Source organism: Cryptomeria japonica, chromosome 3 (assembly GCF_030272615.1).
Source record: "Cryptomeria japonica chromosome 3, Sugi_1.0, whole genome shotgun sequence".
NCBI lineage: Eukaryota > Viridiplantae > Streptophyta > Pinopsida > Cupressales > Cupressaceae > Cryptomeria > Cryptomeria japonica.
Genome location: NC_081407.1, coordinates 730783112 through 730804427, shown reverse-complemented (window position 1 = coordinate 730804427; position 21316 = coordinate 730783112). Strand labels below are relative to the sequence as shown.

Here is a 21316-nt window from a genome sequence, read left to right as displayed (position 1 = left end):
TGCTTGAATAGGCCTCTTAGAGTACTTTATACTTATTATAATCCTGCTATTTATAGTTGAATTACTGACAGTTTAAAGTTTTATTTTACAGGTCTTTATTGCACAAGAAGAACGGTGCACAAGTCGACTTTGGGTATCAAATAGTCCAATCTGGATGGCAATTTACACACCTTGCACAAGTGGATTTTTCATGAACAAGAATAAAGTTATTGTCAAAGTCCTCGAGACATCAAAAGATGACAAATGGTGTGCAGGAAGAAAAGTGATTTCTGTTTATTTCTTTGCAATTACAGTTCCAGTTGTGCTTATGTTTTATGCTCTGGGTGTAGAATCAGATTTTGAGATGATGCAAATGATAGGAATTGAATTCAGTGAGTGTGAGGCAAGAGAGTTATTGTTGTCATCAATTTATAAGGCAGAGGCAGAGTTAAAATGTTTTCGAAGAAAAGAAAAAGTTTGGGCCTATATTAATGACCAACTTAAGAATTGTAAATTTCCAAAAGATCAAGATGCTGAAGAGGCTCTTCAGGCATACCTTTTTCCACATATATTGGGATGTAAACAAAAAGCAATGTTTTTAGGATACATTGTCAATCGTCTTCTATCATCTTATTTTGGCCAGAGACATGTAGAATGTAAAGATGACTACAAGAACAAAAGGCTGGAACTAGCAGGTGAGCTGCTTGGTCGTGAACTACACGGATTGGTTAGACATTTTCGGAATAGATTGGCCAAAGGAATTCAGAGAGAAATCTCAGGTATGTTATATAGATCTATATTTATCTTAATTTGGAATACTCTTTGTATGTGATACCAATGCATTATAGTTCACTGGTTTTTGTGTTTCTAAATGACTAATTTTGGTCATTTCTAGATGTAACCACAATTTATAGTTTTATTTTTCCTTTCTTCTGCAGTGCGTGGGAATATGAAGTCAATGGATATTTATGCTGATGCTTCCATTATCACAAATGGTCTTTCAAGAGCATTTTCTACAGGAAATTGGTCTCACCCTCATAAGTTCAATGTCAAATGCACAGGTGTTGTAGCAAACCTTAAGTCAACAAATCCATTGCAGAATCTCTCTGAGATGCGTAGATTACGGCTTAGGGTTCAATATGCTGCCAAGCTAGGGGATGCAAGATATCCGTAAGTAATTGTTCTCTTAGTTCTTACAGTCTATAGGAAATCAAAGTATTAATGATGTATTTGTATCTCTTACTTTTTTTGAAGAATAAAAATGAATTTGTCACAAACATATTGCTTTATATGAGTGAAAGGATGATGCTAGAAAAATAGTTTTGCTCTCACTTCCATCCCTTCAACAACCAAGTTCTTGATACTAAGTTGTTTGATAAAATTTAAATGCAAGAATATTTTTCTTGTAGTATAGAGTTTAGTTTATGTGTATACATTTTTTATGAAATTTACACTATTTTAAGCTCCTTTCTTAGCTAAGATAACTTTCTAGGTATCGAAAATCCTAAGTTGGTTACCTAAGATAGCTTTCTAGATTGAAGCCACGTGAATTCGTTAAAAAATTCATCTAAGAGAGAAAATGCTGTTTTGGCTTTTGGACAAAGGCAAATAGCATATCATAATTCACTTTCAAAGAGGTCAGACCAACAGAAATCCGATAAATTTACATATTTTCTGCTAAACGTGATTAAAAAACCAACAGTAAGAGAAATAAATTAATAATGATGAAAGATGATGAGCTCTCTTTAATTTAACAATTCATCAGTTAAAATACTAGCATATGGAACAAATAAGGAGATATGCATATAAACAAATGTTAAATCTTGTAGAAAAGGTTGTGTTTAATTTTCCTATTTTCCCTATCATTGTTAGAAACACTAAATAATAAAATAATGATTTTATATGAGTGTGTACACGTGTAAATTAGCCTTGACATAAATTTGGTCAACTAAATAATATTGAACCCAGAGAACAATTTAGACTTGGTATATTTTCATTGTTTATTCATGGAAACTTCAAACCATTAACAATAATTTGATGGTTCCAAGTGTTCATAGATAGATGGCTTAAACACATAATCCATAGATTGTACAACCTTAATGGGATCTAACTTGAGTGGAACTTGATGGTAAAGGCTTGAGTACTACATAGATGGGGCATAGGTTCAAATCTGGAGGGGGTAAGCATATGTACACCTTGTTGATCAAAATATAAGGTAAACAAAAAAACAATCTTCATGGACTTCTACAACGGACGTCTCATACACCAAATTGGTGTGCCATTTAGCAGTGTACTAAAAAACTGCCTTTATCTATAAGGCCCATTCACATACAAATGTTGAATTTTAATCTCTTCATACTCTTAAAAATTATGTTGAGGTTTGTTATAATAATAATTCACATAGCATGCCAAAGTAATCCAAAGGAAAATTTACAATAAGGTTTTTGCAAAATTAATTAGTATAATAACTTCTTGTGTAGCTTTAGGATATTTATGCCCTAGATCTACAAGTTGACATTAATCCAAACAATTTTTATAGAGGAACTCAATGCTTTTGAACCTTTATGGGAACCCATGCGTCCAATCTATTAATGTAGATTAGATTTCTTAGTAGATAGAATAGAGTTATCTTTTAATTTTTATGTTTCACAAATGATGCTCTTACTAACCTATGAATCTTGCAGGTTGCTGCAAGTGTAAGGGGGAAATAATAAATGCATACAGTAAGTTAATTCGCCAAGTATGATTATATTGCTGAGTGTGAAGAATAGACTGATCTTCAAAGGCATGTACTTATCGATTGCTGTAATACCTTTCACCGATCTGTTCGTGGATTATATATATATGAATGAGAAGACACATCGATGGATAGACATGTCTCCACACATGTCTCCACATGTGTGGAGACATGTCTCTCCACCGATATGTCTATTCATTTATTATTACAAACATCATACCGATTTATAATCGGTAGTTTGATAATCCATTAACACAAAACCGATTCTAATTGATAGTTAACAATTCATTTAACACAACCGATTCACAATCGGTATGTTAAAATGAAGAATCATTAATCGATATACATTATCGATTATGGTAAATCGATACACATTATCAATTATGGTAAATTGATGAAAGTAGTCGATACACACTATCGGCAGGATTTAGATCATGCACAATCACAGATTTATACTTGGAAGATGATGATCGATATATGATCAGCCATTTGATCATTGTCATGTCCCCACTCTAGCTCAGTCTAGCAGAGACATGTGAGTCAACTTATTATGGGGTCTTGTAGGCTGACAGGGTTGGACAGAGACCCGGTTTGGTTATTCAGTGTTGGAGACTTGGTGTTCTAGCAGTTATTGATTAGTTGGGAGACATTCCTTGTTTTTAGGAGGCAGTTCCTACTTTTTAGGAGGTTTGATCATGCCCAAGGTTAGGTCTCCATGAGATGCCTCTTTGGGTTCAATTTCAGAGAGATTGGGCTTGTTTCCTAAATTTTAGGAGCATCCCTAGATTTTAGGGATGAGACTACCAGTGAATCCTTGATTTCCGACTTCAGTCACAGACAGGTGACAGGATGATTTTAGGGTTTGTAATGTCAGTTGGGCATTTTGTGGCTATTTGGGTTATATTTTTAATATTTCCTAAGTTAGCGTTTAATAATTAAATAAGGCTAAGTTGTTAGCCATTTTGGAGTAATAAGGGGATTTTTGGCCTCATCTGGATGCGCATCCTATTGTGTGATAGCTCGTTGGAAAGATCTTGAAATTCTTTAAATCTTTCTCTTTGGTCTCAGGGCAATTCAGCGAGCGGATTTCTGTCTATGGGGAAAAAGGTCATTTTCTAGTAACATGACCACTTTAAAATAAGAAATTATAACATTTCCACTAGACCACGCCACTTGGAGACAATTAGGGTTCGATTTGCAATTGAGAGGGGTTATAAGGGGATAGGAGCTTCGTTCTATGAGGATCTTTTGCATATTTGACAACTTGTATGAATTTGCTCTGGAGAGCGATTTCTAGACTGGGACGCAAACCCCAGGATTAGGATTGGCTGGGACGTAGCCCTCAGCAATCTTTGGCACCGGACTTATAAGGCATTGTGCGTGGTGATTAAGGACAGAGGCATCAATTCTCAGTAGGGTTTCAGCATAGCCTACCATCTTTCCAGTGGAGACGTGGTTCATTGCAGCTGGAGGAATGCCATTTGCAGCAAATACACCACGTGGTGTATAGGGTATTGCTTGTATTCACTTCCAGTGTATGTGGGGTTGGAGAACATTCTTCATCTTCCAGTTTGACTTCGAATTTGTATGAGAGCTTGGGAAATACATTGGATTCATTGTTTGGCTTTGTAATTCAGACAAATCTGCCTGGTTAACAGCAAAGATCTATCCGGGATCTTTCAGTGGTATCAGAGCTATGTATTCTGCCAGCCTGTGGGGTTAATCAGATTTTATTTCTATGCATTCGGGTAGAGCGGATATAAATAGGTATTACACACGCAGAAGAGCTCAGTACGAGCGTGAGTTTGGGATAGAACAGGATCCAGTCATGGCTGAGGAACAGGTGGGCGGCAGAAGAAATCAGGATGAGGAAGAGGGAGAGATGATGAGGACTCTTATCACTACTCAGCCCAGGATCGCCCAGGCATTAGATAGGTTACAAGATACCTTGGATCGTTTGGATATGGATGGACACAGAGGTAGGCGTGGTAGGTCACCTTCAGTGGCTGGTAGTCACCGCAGCCATCAGTCCCAATCTTCAGTTGGGAGTTCCCATCATTCCAGCAGGAGGCACCGCCATCGTACACCTACTACGAATAGGCCATTGCTTCCTCAGTTCATACCAGGTGAACAACCAGCACAAGTGGAACCACCGGAGGTTGGGTTCCAGGAGTCAGTTTTAGCAGCCACAGCTGAGTGGAGAGCTCTACCCCCTGAGGTTAGGGACGTTTTCCCTCTTCCCCAGTATTGTGCACAGCGTAGAGATACAACCAGGTTCAGGGGAGATCGTGGTAATAGACCACACCAGCAGCAGCAGAATTATGATTTGAATAGAGCTACTGGGAAGATTACATTGGCCCCATATAATGGCACAGGAGACACTAGCGCACGGGCGTGGGTCCACAAGCTGGACATATATCTTTCATTGAGGCCCATGCCTGAGCGTGAGGCTATTCAGTTTGCTGTATTGCATTTAGAGGGGATTGCCTATGATTGGTGGCACCATGGATTGGTCACCCAGGATCACACCTTAGTTCACTCCTATACTGAGTTCACTGAGCGTCTCATTGCACGGTTTGACCGTAAGGATACAGAACTTTATTACAGGGAGTTGGCTCACCTTAGACAAACCGGTCATGCAGAAGCCTATATTAATGAGTTCCAACGTATTGCAGTGATGGTACCGGATATGCCCCAGAGACGTAGTGTGATGTTGTTCATTGAGGGCTTGCAGGATAGGCTAAAGGGACTAGTGCGTGCTTTCCAACCAGCAACTCTTAAGGAGGCTATTGAGGTGACATTGAGACTAGATATTGTTCCCACTTCTTATCAGGCAGATAAGAAACCATTTAGAGATTCACGGCCTGCACAGAAGGCCAATACGTCCCAGAACAAAGAAGGGACTTCAGCGAAAACCCCTTGGATGAATCAGGAAACGAGGAATGAATTGAGGAGGAAAAAGTTATGTTTTTCCTGCAAGGAACCTTGGGAACCAGGACACCGTTGCATGGGTAAAGGAAAGGTTCATTTGATTGAGGTGACTTCTGAGTTAGGAGATGAGGAGGTTCTTGATACTGATATTGAGGATGATACAGAGGATGTTGAGCAGGTTCAGACACAGTTGGAGCTAGACATCCCTGAGCCGTTGGCGTCAGCCAAAGTAGCTATGGCTACTCTCTCCAGTTATCCTAAGTTTCATGCCTTCCGGTTGAAAGGTACACTTAAGGGTAAGCGGGTCACCAGCTTGGTAGACACAGGTGCTACGCATAACTTTATTGATCAGAAATTAGTTGAGAGGCGTGGCTTGCAGTATGAGGAGTTTGGTGGTTTTGGAGTGAAGGTGGCAGATGGTGCAGTTTTGGGTTGCACCAAACGGATTCCACAGCTTAGTATTCAGATGGGGAATTATACTTTGACTGATGATTTTTATGTGCTTCCTATAGAGGATTATGATGTGGTTTTGGGCATGCAGTGGTTACAGGGTATTGGGCGTTACATTATTGATCACCACCGTATGCAGTTGGAGTTTCTGTCTGGAGGGAAGAAAGTGATTTTGAGGGCAGCTTCAGATGGTGGACCTAGGGAAGTGACTTCTCGCAGGATGGAGACTATCCTCAGGCATAATGATGTACTCTGGGCTACGCATTGTTTGGTTAAGTCCAAAACACCCACACCCCAGGATGGCCGTGTGTTTCATGTGGACATTCAGTCAGTGATGGATCGTCATGGTAGAGTATTTGGTGATATACCTCCTGGAGTGCCACCAGATAGAGGTTTTGAGCATGGTATAGAGTTGGAGGGGGGAGCAAAGCCAGTGATTACTACCCCATATCGTCATCCTAGAGCTTATAAGGATGAAATTGAGAAGACAATTCATGAACTATTAGATATGGGTTTCATTCGGCCGAGTTCTAGCCCGTTTGCTTCTTCCGTAGTGTTGGTTAAGAAGAAGGATGGGACTCTACGGATGTGTATTGATTACAGAGCCTTGAACAAGAAGACAATAAAAAACAGATATCCTATTCCGCGCATAGATGAGTTGTTGGATGAGTTACATGGGGCTGTCTATTTCTCTAAGATTGATCTTCGTTCAGGCTACCATCAGATTCGTGTACGCGCTGAGGATGTACAAAAGACTGCTTTCCGTTGTCACTATGGGCATTATGAGTTCCTGGTAATGCCTTTTGGCCTTACCAATGCACCAGCTACTTTCCAGTCCTGTATGAACCATATCTTCAACAAGCAGCTGAGGAAGTCGGTTCTAGTGTTCTTTGATGATATATTGATTTACAGTTGTACTTGGGAGGATCATCTCAGACATCTTGAGGAGGTACTTGGCATAATGGAGGATCAGTCTCTATTTGCTAAGCTTTCCAAATGTGAGTTTGGATTGAGGGAGGTGTTATATTTGGGACATGTGATCAGTGCTGATGGAGTGAAGGTGCATGAGGAGAAGATTCAGGCAGTTCAGAATTGGCCCGTCCCTCAGAACATTACGGAGTTACGTGGATTCCTTGGATTGTGTGCTTATTATAGGAGATTTGTGAAGGGGTTCTCTCAGTTGGCAGCACCTTTGACAGATCTTACAAAAAAGGGGGCCTTTAGATGGACAGAACAAGCGCAGGGGGTCTTTGATAGACTCAAGGAGGTGATGAGCACTTGTCCTGTCTTGGCACTACCTGATTTCTCGCAGCCCTTTGTTCTAGAGTGTGATGCCTCAGGATTTGGTATAGGAGCCGTGTTGATGCAAAACAAACATCCCATTGCCTATGAGAGCAGAAAGTTGCAAACTAATGAGAGGTTGTACTCTACCTACGACAAGGAAATGTTGGCTATCATGCATGCGTTAGCCAAATTCAGACAGTATCTTGTTGGCAGCAAATTTGTGGTAAGAACTGATCACAACAGTCTGAAATACTTCCTAAATCAAACAGAGCTTAATGATAGACAACAAAAATGGATTAGCAAAATTCAGGCTTATGACTTCGATATCGAATTCATAAAGGGGAAGAATAATACTGTGGCTGATGCACTCTCTAGGAAACCTTCATTAGCTGCCCTTTGCTCATTGAGCGAGATTTCAGCAGATTGGAAGGCTCAACTCTTAGTTGAGTATTCCAAGGATCAGCATGCTTGTGAGATCATGGATGGTTTGATAGTGGATGACAGATATAGTGTGGTAGATGATATTATCTACTACAAGGGTAGGGTTTATCTTGTTCCGAGTTCTCAGTTGAAGGAACAAATTTTACATGCTCTCCATGATACTCCTACAGCAGGACATCCAGGATATGGTAAGACTTACAGGGCGGTTCGTGAGAGATTCTCTTGGAAGGGTCTCAAAGATGATGTTTTACGCCATGTCCGTGAGTGTATGACTTGTCAGCAGAACAAGTCGGAGCATACCTACCCAGCGGGGTTGTTGCAACCCTTACCTATACCGGAACAGAAGTGGACAGGGATCTCAATGGATTTCATTACAAGTCTTCCTCGGGTTCAGGGGAAAGATTGTATTTATGTTGTTGTGGATAGGCTAACAAAGTATGCCCACTTCTTTCCCATTGCACTGGATTTCACAGCATCACAAGTGGCTGAGTTATTTTTCAGGGAGGTATTTAGACTCCATGGTCTTCCCAAGACCATTGTGAGTGACAGGGACAGCAGGTTCATGAGTTCCTTTTGGCAAGAACTTTTCAAGCTTACAGGCACTGAGTTGACACCTAGTACTAGTTACCACCCTCAAACTGATGGACAGACTGAGATAGTCAACAAGTGGGTTGAGGGATATTTGCGTAACTATGTGTCAGGGCAACAAAAAGCATGGGTACGTTGGTTGTATTTGGGTGAGTATTGTTATAATACCACTCACCATATGTCCATTGGCATGACGCCTTTCAGAGCTCTCTATGGATATGAGGCATTATCTTTCACTGATTTGGCAGTTAGTGATAGTAGAGTTCCTTTGGCTCAGGATTGGTTACAGGAGAACCAGGATGTCATGAGATCTCTCAGGGAGAATTTACAGCAGGCCCAGAATCAGCAAAAGATGTACGCAGACAGGCACAGGATTGAGAGAGCATTTGAGGTGGATGATATGGTCTTTCTGCGCTTACAACCATATCGGCAGAGCACCCTAAAAAGGGGGGGAGCTGAGAAGCTCAAACCACGTTTTTATGGTCCATACAGGGTACTCAGGCGAGTGGGAGTGGTTGCATATGAGGTTGAGTTACCACCTGGCAGCAGGATTCATAATGTATTTCATGTATCTTGCCTGAAAAAGGCACTTGGACAGCATATTACAGTTTCACCCGAGTTACCTCCTATGGATGAGGAGGGTAAATTGATTTTGGTTCCTGATGAGATTCTTGAGGTGAGGGAACGACGGCTGAGAAGCCGGGTGATTCGAGAGTATTTGGTTCGATGGAGAGATCTTCCCATAGAGGATGCCACCTGGGAAGGTGAGAGCATTTTACAGCATCCAGCATTACAGTTGCTTGTGGGCAAGCATCTCCGAGAGGGGAGGACTGTCATGTCCCCACTCTAGCTCAGTCTAGCAGAGACATGTGAGTCAGCTTATTATGGGGTCTTGTAGGCTGACAGGGTTGGACAGAGACCCGGTTTGGTTATTCAGTGTTGGAGACTTGGTGTTCTAGCAGTTATTGATCAGTTGGGAGACATTCCTTGTTTTTAGGAGGCAGTTCCTACTTTTTACGAGGTTTGATCATGCCCAAGGTTAGGTCTCCATGAGATGCCTCTTTGGGTTCAGTTTCAGAGAGATTGGGCTTGTTTCCTAAATTTTAGGAGCATCCCTAGATTTTAGGGATGAGACTACCAGTGAATCCTTGATTTCCGACTTCAGTCACAGACAGGTGACAGGATGATTTTAGGGTTTGTAATGTCAGTTGGGCATTTTGTGGCTATTTGGGTTATATTTTTAATATTTCCTAAGTTAGCGTTTAATAATTAAATAAGGCTAAGTTGTTAGCCATTTTGGAGTAATAAGGGGATTTTTGGCCTCATCTGGATGCGCATCCTATTGTGTGATAGCTCGTTGGAAAGATCTTGAAATTCTTTAAATCTTTCTCTTTGGTCTCAGGGCAATTCAGCGAGCGGATTTCTGTCTATGGGGAAAAAGGTCATTTTCTAGTAACACGACCACTTTAAAATAAGAAATTATAACATTTCCACTAGACCACGCCACTTGGAGACAATTAGGGTTCGATTTGCAATTGAGAGGGGTTATAAGGGGATAGGAGCTTCATTCTATGAGGATCTTTTGCATATTTGACAACTTGTATGAATTTGCTCTGGAGAGCGATTTCTAGACTGGGACGCAAACCCCAGGATTAGGATTGGCTGGGACGTAGCCCTCAGCAATCTTTGCCACCGGACTTATAAGGCATTGTGCGTGGTGATTAAGGACAGAGGCATCAATTCTCAGTAGGGTTTCAGCGTAGCCTACCATCTTTCCAGTGGAGACGTGGTTCATTGCAGCTGGAGGAATGCCATTTGCAGCAAATACACCACGTGGTGTATAGGGTATTGCTTGTATTCACTTCCAGTGTATGTGGGGTTGGAGAACATTCTTCATCTTCCAGTTTGACTTCGAATTTGTATGAGAGCTTGGGAAATACATTGGATTCATTGTTTGGCTTTGTAATTCAGACAAATCTGCCTGGTTAACAGCAAAGATCTATCCGGGATCTTTCAATCATTCAATTGAATTTAGTTTATTCATGACAAGATTATTAATGTATGTATATTAATATATATAATAATAATAAACTCAATTATTATTATTATGTATATTGGTATACATGTATAAATCATTCCAATGATGTAAGTCTCATTCATGATCATATTTATCTGACCGAACCTATCATCTTTAACACTCCCTCTTAGCTAGGGAGGATAAAATCTATCCAAGAGCATAACACAATAGATCCATTAATTGTGCAGGAAGAGAGATACCTTATCGAGATATCAGGAGATATGGTATAACCAAGAATATCAAGTCACGTGATATTCACCATATCTCATAAATATCCATCTGTATGGTATGTGCACTTGGCATCACGTCTCATGATGCCTACCGTAATGGATATCAAATCATGGCATATCCACGGATATTAAGACTCATAATATCCACCATGATGATCTCTTGTAGAGTTATTATGGTTTATATAATAACATCAAGTCTCATGATATCTACCATAATGTCTAAGAGATATTAACTATCATGATATGTCCACAGATATCAAGTCACATGATATCCATCATGATAGTAAAATTGGTCATTGTAAAGTCATCACCTCACAATATCAATTAGATACAAGTGTTCATTATTGAAAAATTGTCACCTTTCAACAATGTCCACAGGGGCCCATGAAGTCATGGAGTCACACACATGATAATAAAAGAGTTCACATTAAACATCTTTAAATATTAGCACAAACAAAATAATTAGAGACTCAATCTCAAATTTAATTTACATTTTCAACCATACCAAGTTTATCCCGAAAGTGTTCAACCTTTATCTTGGAGAGTGGCTTGGTGAGGATGTTTATTGTTTGATCACTTGTACTAATATACTCCAACTGGATCACATTCCTTTCTACCATGTTTCTAACATAGTGATAAGGAATCTCAATGTGTTCTGATCTATCATGAAACATTGGATTCACTGAAAGCTTGATACAACTCTGGTTGTCACAATGGATGACAATAGGATTCAAGGGCTGACCAAACAGTCCTACAAGCAATTTCCTAAGCCACACTGCTTCTCTTGCTCCCATGGAGGCTGTTGTTGTCGGGAAATATGTATATCTTATGTTTTGGTAGTAATGTCATTTGTTAGTAGTTAGTTAGCCGGCGGGTAGGTAGTTGGAGTCGCGACGGTTGTGTCGCACCCCTTCGGCTGTTATATATTGTACTACTTGTGGGTATTGAAGGGTGTGTTATTGACGGCAGATAATACTATGAACATTGTATACACTCTGAGTTATTAATGGAAAGCTTATTCTTGCATTTATGTTGCACTGTTTATTTCTGTGTTACTTTTGTACTCTTTTTGTTTACCCAGTAAGGCAAACATTTGGCGTCGTTGCCTAGACTTACTCGGGAACGGAAGACACGGATGGCGCACGAACACGATGGGCCTACTTGTTGGTGAGATAAACCTAGAGGCCGACAACGCGCAAACAGAGCTCTACAATGGAGAAGACACTGCGACGAGGGAATTTTCAATTCTGCTCCAGGTAGCTATCGAGACCTACGTTCGACGAGAGGCCACGGAGGCGGAAATCCCACCAAGCGTCGTGTGGACAGCGCTAGAGGTTAGCCCGGCAGTAAATCGGTTGACGAACCATCTTCCCCGACTGCTTGCACAGGCATCGCTGGCACAGCAAACTTGCCTGGAGGAGATTGCCCAAGAAGAGTGACGCCAACAAATTCTTCAACAGTACAAAGAAAGCAGCCATTAGGAAGCAGAACGGGATGGCACGAAGCCAGGAAGGAATTGAACCCTGAATCCCATCGGGATAAAGGACTATCCTATATTCAAATAAAAGTGTCATAATATTGACACGAGTTGTACTGACGAAATGAATTAATAAAGGCGTGTTCTGGTTTATGTGTTGTGAATTATGGAAATGTATGGGAATTAATGCCAAACCTATTAAATAAAGATAGAAATAAGAAAGCAGAAACGGACGAGTGGGAGGCCACGCAGAGGGCCTTGATTTTGGAACAGCAAGTAGAACGTAGACGGAGGTTGAGGCAACTTGCTAAAGGACGACCTGCCGAAGGGTGGCCCGAAGGGAACCAAGGAGGTGTCACGGAGGGTGCAAAAGCCGAGGGAAATTTCTACGCATCGCCAAAACACCGTAGGGTGCGGAGCCATGAAGAGTTTCTGGAGGAAACAAGGTTACAGCGGAATCTAGTCGAAGAGACTCGGGATCAGTTTAGAAACTTATCCCTTACGCCACGAAGTGAGGATCACCAGAGGGAGCCAGGAGTGGGTGCGGGTGAGAACGGAGGGGAGGACAACCGTACGGTTGCAGGTGCCACACACAGCAGGCAAAGCACCGTACCTCCAGTCACCCATGCAGGACACCACTGACGCCGGAGGGAGCGGCGCACAGACGCAACCACAACCACCTCCAGGAAGACGACCCCCCCTCGATGGCGGGCAAACAGAAGTTGCCTAAATTCAATGGAGATGGCAATGATGACCCCGTATGGCACTGTCGTACATGTGAGACAATATGGTCAGCCGACGGGGTAGTTGACAAAGCAGATTGGGTGGTGCAGTTCCCTGCCACCCTGAGAGGAGTAGCTATTGATTGGTACTCTGATGTGGACAAAACAAAGGTGGGAACATGGGATGACCTACAGAAAGCTTTTGAGAACGAGTTTCGACTCCTTCGAGATGATAATGAGATTGTGGCGGAGATACTAAGCACAAAGCAGGGAAAGCACGAAACAGTGCGAACATACAACCGACGATTAAAGGAATTACTGGGGAAGATGGAGAACCAGCCGGCTGACGGACTAAAGAAGAGATGGTTCGTGGAAGGGTTGCAATCATCCCTGTGGAGGAAGATGAAAATTGTACCACCCACCTCATACGATGACGCATACAACCGTGCGATGGACTTGGAAAGTGAAGACAAAACATCGCAGAAGAAAAATGACAAGTCCTTTGGAGAAGAGGAGTCCTCGGGAGAAAGCAGTAGTGACGAATCATCAAGTAAGAAGGTGCAAGCGCTTCAAAAGGATATGCATCGTATGTTGAAGGAATTTAAGAACATGAAAGGAAGCACGAGCAAAAACGAAGACGTGTGGTGCACTAATTGTAAGGAAGGTCACACAAAGGGCATCTGCCCGAAGAGGGCATTCTGTGAAATTTGCCAGATGTTGGGGCACGCCGTCAAAGAATGCCCCTACAACATGAAAACAAAAGGGAACCAGGTATTCTTCGCCCAAGAGCAACCCTCACCATCAGCGGGCCCCGCCCATCCACAAGACGCCACTACATCATCCGGTGGTTACAGAGGTAACCGAAGAGGAGGGAGAGGCAACAACAGAAACAACAATAACCGGAGCAGAATGTAATATGACGTTAAAGGGTGGGCAATAATCCAATGTCGGGCCTGCAACCAATGGGGGCACTTCGCTCAGGAGTGTTAGAATACTGAAACCCCCCAGAGCCTCTGTAGATGGTGCGGCCTCGGTGATCACGATGACACAAAATGCCCGAAACAGGGGGTGAATCTCCTCAATATTGTGAAGACGGGTGAAGTATTGGCGATCACTTGTGCGCAGGCGAAGAAGGCAACGTATCCCGACCCCCACACAGAGAAGGAGAGACTGCGGGAGGTGAAGGCCGACATTGAATGGGAGATGGCGGCAGAGGGACGGAAGAACACAAAGCCGATGAGTCCCTCAACCCGCCTGAAAGTGGAAAAGAATATTATTGGGCAAGTCTTGCAGATGGAGGTACCGATAAAGGTAAAAGACCTTCTAGATTCCATGCCACATTTGAGGACTGCCATCCTCAGCAATGTGCTAAGCACCCCACACGTACCTTCGAGTGCACCACAGGTGGAGGTTCCCGCCAGCCCTTCGACTGACCCGATCTTACTAACCTTGAACAGTGGTAGACACCCAGTTGTGGTAGAAATGGGCATCTTTGGAACCGTTCTAAAGGACACCATTGTGGACGGAGGTGCTGGGGTGAATGTACTACCAGAAGAGACATGGAAGAGGCTGGGGAAATCCACCCTGTGGCCATCCACATTTAATCTGGTAGGAGCCGACCAAAACGACATCAAGCCACTTAGCATATTGATGGCCCAGCAGGTGACAATTGGTATGCAGCCCTTCCTGTTAGATTTTGTAGTTATTCCCTTGAAAAAGAAAGGCTATGATGCCATCTTGGGGAGAGTGTGGTTGATCACCGTGAGGGTGAATCATAACTGGAAGAAAAATACACTTTCCATGGAGAAGGGAGGGCGGAAATATACCATTGACCTACGAACCCAAGATGTCGGCGAAGAGCTCACCTCTTCCGACTCGGACTCAGAGGACTCTCATAAAGGGGAAGGGGATCCCGACGAAAGCAAGGGAAAGAACGCAATGGAGCCGAACAGTGAAGGGGTGCTCGAATTGGAGGGATGTTTTGAAGATGAGGTATGCTCACTCAATGGGTTCTTCCATTGGCAAATGGAGGACTACGAACTTTTTCACTGCAACATGTTGGAGATAGAGGAGCCCGCCGTTCCGGAGGTCTTCCCTCCGGAATACAGAGAATATAAGGAGGGGGAAGCCCGAGTGGACGAGGCACCTGCACATCAGTTCGAGAAAGACAAGCCAATTCAATTCGAAGAGTCCAAGCTAAAGGCAACAAACTTGGGAAAGGAGGAAGACCCACAGAATATATTAGTCGGGGATGACTGGGATCCCGTGTTGAAGATAGCAGCCTTCAAAATATTCCTGGAGTTTAAAGATGTCTTCGCATGGACGTATAAAGACTTGAAGGGAGTACCTCCCGAACTGTGCGTGCACCGCATCCCGTTGGTACCCGGAGCCCGCCCTGTACAAAAGAGACCGTACAGGATGAACCGCAACTATGCAGCGCGAGTGAATGATGAGATCGAAAAAATGCTGGAGGCTGGTATCATTTTTAAAGTACAGACAAGCGAATGGGTGTCGCCCATAGTCATTTCACTAAAGGAGGAGGCTAACCAAATAAGGATTTGTGTGGACTTTCAGTGTCTCAACGCAGTTACGATTAAAGACCCCTTCCCAGTCCCGTTTACGGACAACATACTGGAGGAGGTGGCTGGCGATGAGATGTACTCGTTTTTGGATGGGTTTTCCGGATATAACCAGAACTCAATCGCCGAGGAAGATAAACTGAAGACCACCTTCATGGTCGAAGATGGTGTCTATGCATACAACCGGATGCCATTAGGCCTATGCAATGCACCTGCAACATTCCAGCGAATTATACTACACATATTCGACAAGATGTCGGTAGGGAATTTTAAAGCCTTCCTCGACGACTGGTCCATCTATAGCGGGCAAGATACACATTTGGTAGCCCTCAGAGAGTGCCTGGAGAGATGCCGAAGGGCAAGGCTGGCCCTTAAACCAAAAAAATGTCGATTTATGGTGCCACAAGGCAAATTGCTTGGGCACATCGTATGCAAAGCAGGTCTGAAGACGGACCTAGACAAAATACGGGTGATCGTGGAGATGGAGCCTCCTACGGATGTCACTGGGGTAAAGTCCTTCCTGGGCCACATTAGCTACTATAGAAGATTCAGAAAAAACTTTGCACAAATATCCCACCCCTTGGACAAGCTCACTCGTAAGGGTGAGTCGTACACCTGGGGGACCCCGGAGAGGGAAGCATTTGAGGAATTGAAGACGAGGCTGGTAGTTGCTCCCATCCTCACTTACCCCAACTGGGACAGGGAGTTCCATGTCCATGTGGACGCTTCAAACTTTGCGATTGGTGCCACACTGGCCCAAGTGGGAGATCACGGGATGGATCATCCCGTCTATTTTGCCAGTAGACTGTTATCCAAAGCAGAGAAAAATTACAGCACAACAGAACGGGAGGCATTGGGGATGATCTATGCAGTACAAAAATTTAGACACTTTGTTGGCGACACCGTTCACATTCTACGTGGACCATCAAGCCCTCATGTACTTGATCAACAAGCCGATAATTCAGGGAAGGATTAGTCGATGCCTACTCTTGCTGCAAGAGTTTACGTTCACAATAATTGTACGACTAGGCAAAAGCCATGTCATTGCTGACCAATTGTCCCGGATCAGGTTCGGAGAGCCGCCAGAAGGGATAAATGACGACTTTCTAGATGCCCACCTATTCAAGATCGCAATACTACCACCATGGTATACTGCCATCGGGGAATATCTCTCCACCTCTGTGCTCCCCCAAGGCATGTCGTCGGGAAAGCGAAGAAAGCTTGTGTTGAGAAGCTGCACATTCTAGCTGATTAATGGTTTATTGTATAAAATGGGGCCCGACGAGGTGCTACATCGGTGTGTGATGGAGGAAGAGGTGCCAAGCATCCTCAGGGAAGCACATGAGGGGCCCGCAGGAGGCCATATGGGACCGGACACTACAGCAAGGAAGGTGTTGCTAGCAAGCCTCTGGTGGCCCACATTGTATAATGATGCGAGAGAATGGGTAGTAGGTTGTGATACCTGCCAGAGAGCGGGGAGGCTGCTGAAAAGGGATTTCATGCTCCTCAACCCTTCGCATGCTCAAGAATTATTCGAACGCTAGGGGCTGGATTTTATCGGCCCGCTCAAGGTGAGCCACACTAGGAGGTGTCGCTACATTGTGGTAGCCACTGAATATTTAACAAAGTGGGTTGAAGCGTGAGCCCTACCAGACAACTCGGCCGTAAGTACAGCAAGATTTATCTACGAGCAAATTATTACGCGGTATGGGATCCCTATGCAGTTGACAAGTGACAGAGGCGGACATTTTGTGAACCACATGATTAAACTCCTTACTACAGAATTCAAGATTTTTCATTCACTATCTAGCCCCTACTACTTGCGAGCCAACGGACAGGCCGAGGCTACCAACAAGATTATTGTGAGCGTGATATACAAGTCGTGTAGTGTCGAGGGAGAAGACTGGGAAGAAAAGTTACCTTCGGTCTTGTGGGCCTTCCGTACAACCTACAAGGTGACCACAAGCCACACTCCGTTCCAACTCATGTACGGGCAGGAAGCTATGGTGCCAGCAAAATTCATGGTGCCAAGCCTTCGCATTGCAATAGAGAACAGACTCAGGGATATGGAGAGTCTGAGGGAGAGACTGTATGCCTTAAGCAAGTTGGACAAAAAAAGAATGATGGCACAATGGGCCACAAAGGCAGCCCAGCAAAGACGGAAGGTCTGGCACGACAAGCATCTTCGATGAATGAAGTTTACTCCTGGGCAGTTAGTGTTGAAATTCAACGGGACGAACGAAATCAAACCAGGAAAATTTAAAGTGCGATGGCTAGGGCCCTTCAAGGTACGCGAGGTCAATGCCAACAGGGCGATTAGGTTGTGGATGCTCGACGGGAAGGAGATACCAGACGCCGTCAATGGGTCGAAATTAAAAGTTTACCACGAATGGAGGGAACCTAGACCCTCCAATCAGGATGTTTGATAGTATTTTTTAATTAAATAAAAAATAAAAAATAAAAAATTATTAAAAATAAATAAAAAAAAATAAAAATCAAACGAACGTACAGTGGCGACACCAACGGGGGCCACCGTGTGGTGGTAACACCGGCGGTGGACCACGGTGGTTCATCGGGGAACCACCGTGCGGTGTACACCACTGCCAACGCCAGAAATAAAAACCCCGCAGCACAGTCCCGTAGCACAGCCCACGCAAGGAAAAAAAAGGAGAAGAAAACCCATAGCCCGCCCACGCACGAAGAAAGACACGCAGCCCAGCCCCGCACAGCAACGCAGCCATACACAACCGCAGAAGGTGGTTATGAAGGTGTCCAACGACCATACGACTTTTAACCAGAAATCAGTTATACCAGAAATTAATGGAGTCAGCGGGGAAACGAAGCTGGAAAAAGCAGTTGCAGGCTTCCTCCAGTAGCAGCCAGATGGATAGAAATACCAGGGTCTTGTCGTCCGGCGTGCGTGTGGCAGGGAGCACAATGGATGCCAGCGCCAGCCAGAAGCAAAAGCAGAAAGCACCACAAACTGCCATGAGTGGGAAAAATACATTAACACCTCAGAATATCACCTTTGAAGGCCTAAATGGGTCGGAATGCCGGAAATGGTGGCAGGACACTCCCGATGATGATTTGGTGAAGTAGTATCTTCGTAAGGCACAAGTGGAGTGGGCTATTTGAATGCCCGTGTTTCCTATCCGCGAGTATGAGGGTGCCCTACGGTTCATGGTGGACACCTTCGACAGACATGCACGAGTACTTTTGAGTACCTCGGGAGGGATGTCACCATATCCTTCAAAGCGGTGGACTTTACCAAAGTATTCGGCATCCCAGGCAGACAGGGCAGGAAAATAGAGTTGAAGGCTAAGAAAATGAAGCAGGAGGAGTATTGGATTAAAATAATATCCAAGAACTTGACGACAGTAGAGCTGGATAGCGTGGCTAATGCCACGAAGGGACGAGGGATCCGTAAGACCTTTGTTGCAGAGGGCCACTGGCGGTGTATTATGGATGTCATTAAGAGCAGGTTGACGGGATCAGGTAGGGCGTCGGACATCGCCCTCCCTCAGATTATGCTCATGAACAGGCTGCTGAATGACACTGTGTACGATTGGGCCGCGTTGCTAGCAAAGCGCATGTATGAGTTCTTGACGATGCAGCATCGCATATTCTATATGCCCCACTATGCTATAGGACTGTTCTTGGAGGCCATGCGGGAAGCAGTGCCGGAGGCAAAGTTGGAGGTACGACTGCAGGGACCATTGGCAGCAGGTGAGCCTCCTATCATGTATTGGAGGCACCTGGACATTGGGCACTCTTCCGCGAAGCGGAAACGGACGGTGGATATGGCCTCAGGGGAACCTAATAGTGGGAGGGAGACTTCCTATAGTACCAAGGATTCAGAAGCGGAGGATGAGGAGGATGATAGCAGCAGGGCGACGGAGGAGAGGGTCCTTTTTGCCCCACCCTTGCTACCAATGGGCACACTTGTGATGTCATCTAGAGTGGGAGGCACCTTTATTCCTACATTTGGGCAGAGTCGCACACCAGTTGCACTTGGCCCCATCCAGCAACAGGTAGCATCACCTCCGCCAAATCGAGCACCACCTGTGGGACCGGCCTCGACCACGGAGGCACTTACCGAAGACATGGCAGGGTCGCGTACGGAGGAGTCGGCGCATCGAGTAGTAGTCGAGGAGGAGCAAGGGCTGAGGGAGGTGGTTGATACGGAGCCTCAAGTGCGATTGGATGTTGTTGGAACTGAGGCAGTGGTGACTGTTTCTGCCTCTTTGTTGGAGGAGCCCATGGTTATGGCGACCCATTCCCCGGTCGTAGAGATGCGTACAGACCCGTCGGTCGTGGCTATGGACAGCTGGCTGACACAGCGATTCCAAATGACATTGGTACAACCTGTGGGAGCTGTTATATTCTCACCTTGCCGCAAGACTTGAGCGGAGGTAGTAGACTTGGACAATTCCTCTGGCGAGACACATGTACCAGCAGTTGGGAACAAGGCAGGAGAGATCGTCTCTGCCATCCAGGAGAAGGGGGATGGTACACCTCTAGTGGCGGAGGAGGTACCTTCCTACCAGCAGGATGCGGTTGTGTCAGTTCCGCCAGAGATTTCACAGCCTTCGGAGTAGGAGGGGGAGGATATTGAGGCCTATTTAGTTGACATGGTGGCGAGGGGTAGGCGGGTGGTGGCCATTGCCCAAACAAGAGCATTGCAGCAGGTCATGGTGGAGTTAGAGAGGGTCCTACAGTTTATGCAGGTGGGCTGCCCGACAGCCTTTTCTACATGCTTTGAGTCTCAGGGATGGCCGACTACTCAGACGGATGAGATGCTACAGGCTTGGAATGTACGAGAACCCATTGTGGAGAGTCGGGTGATGGCAGTCCTTCGAGAGATTGAGCAGGTCTACTGAGACGCCTACTATGCATTGAGGCATACGCAGCAGGAGTCTGCGGTCCGCGAGGCTGCTCGGGTCGAGTTGGAGAGGGATGTGGCCAGTCAGCAAGCCTCGTGGGCAGCAGAGAGGGCCCAGTTGTTGGCGCAGCTTGAGATGGCCCGAGCAAAGAAAGCCGAGGTGGAGACTCGCCTTTCGACGGAGCAGAGTGTGAGGAGCCTTGTACAGCAGGAGTTGGATGCAGTCGCTGCCGAGAGGAGCTTGTTGCATGATCGATTGGTCTATATGACGGAGACAGCGGATACGAAAGAGGAGTTATTGGAAGCCGCGGATATGGTAAAGATAGCTTTGGAGAAAGTGTTGGTGGCAGAGTGAGATGTGATTGCACGTACTGTAAAGCGGAAAAATCGAACCCTAGTTGTTCTCCCCTCCCCAACTCCAAGGAGAGAGAAGGGAGAGTCACTAGGGTTGATGATTTTCACTTAGGAGAGACTTTACATTCAAAAGAGGGGTTGAAACCCACAAGATCCAATCCCACGCAATGCAAGATTGGATTCTAAATGAGTTTCAAGGGGTAAGACATCAAGGATACCCTCTTTTGTAAAGAATGTAGATAGAAAGATTGAACTAGGAATGCATGTAAAGTAGGAAAGATTCGCTTATAAACAAAGATAGGGATATGGGATGAAGCTGCGGACCTGGAATTAGCAGTAAAATGTCGAGACGGTGCTGTTCTGCAAATTTGAGCGAAAGTTGACGGGACGATGGCGCCCGGCGTGCACACGATCCTCCGAAAAATCCGCGAAACGAAGGGGGATCTGTTCGTCTCTGCACAAGGATTCCAGATCTTCAATTACAGCCGCGTACCTGCAACCTACACACAGAAAAGAGAGGACGATTGGGGGGTTAGGGATGAGGGGTTTGCCTTTAGGTCAAACCCCGGTTTTGGAATTAACCAA

At 44.7% G+C, this 21316-nt stretch overlaps 1 protein-coding gene across 2 annotated transcripts in view; it reads left to right on the top strand.

Annotated features, from left to right (window-relative positions):
- Positions 1–21316, top strand: part of LOC131032472 (DNA-directed RNA polymerases IV and V subunit 2) — a 209916-nt gene that overhangs the window by 86971 nt on the left and 101629 nt on the right. For both annotated transcript variants that reach the window (XM_057963450.2, XM_057963451.2), the window contains exons 4-5: positions 92–758; positions 918–1149. In XM_057963450.2, coding sequence (XP_057819433.1) covers positions 92–758; positions 918–1149 — 899 coding nt within the window. The remainder of the gene's footprint in view (positions 1–91; positions 759–917; positions 1150–21316) is intronic.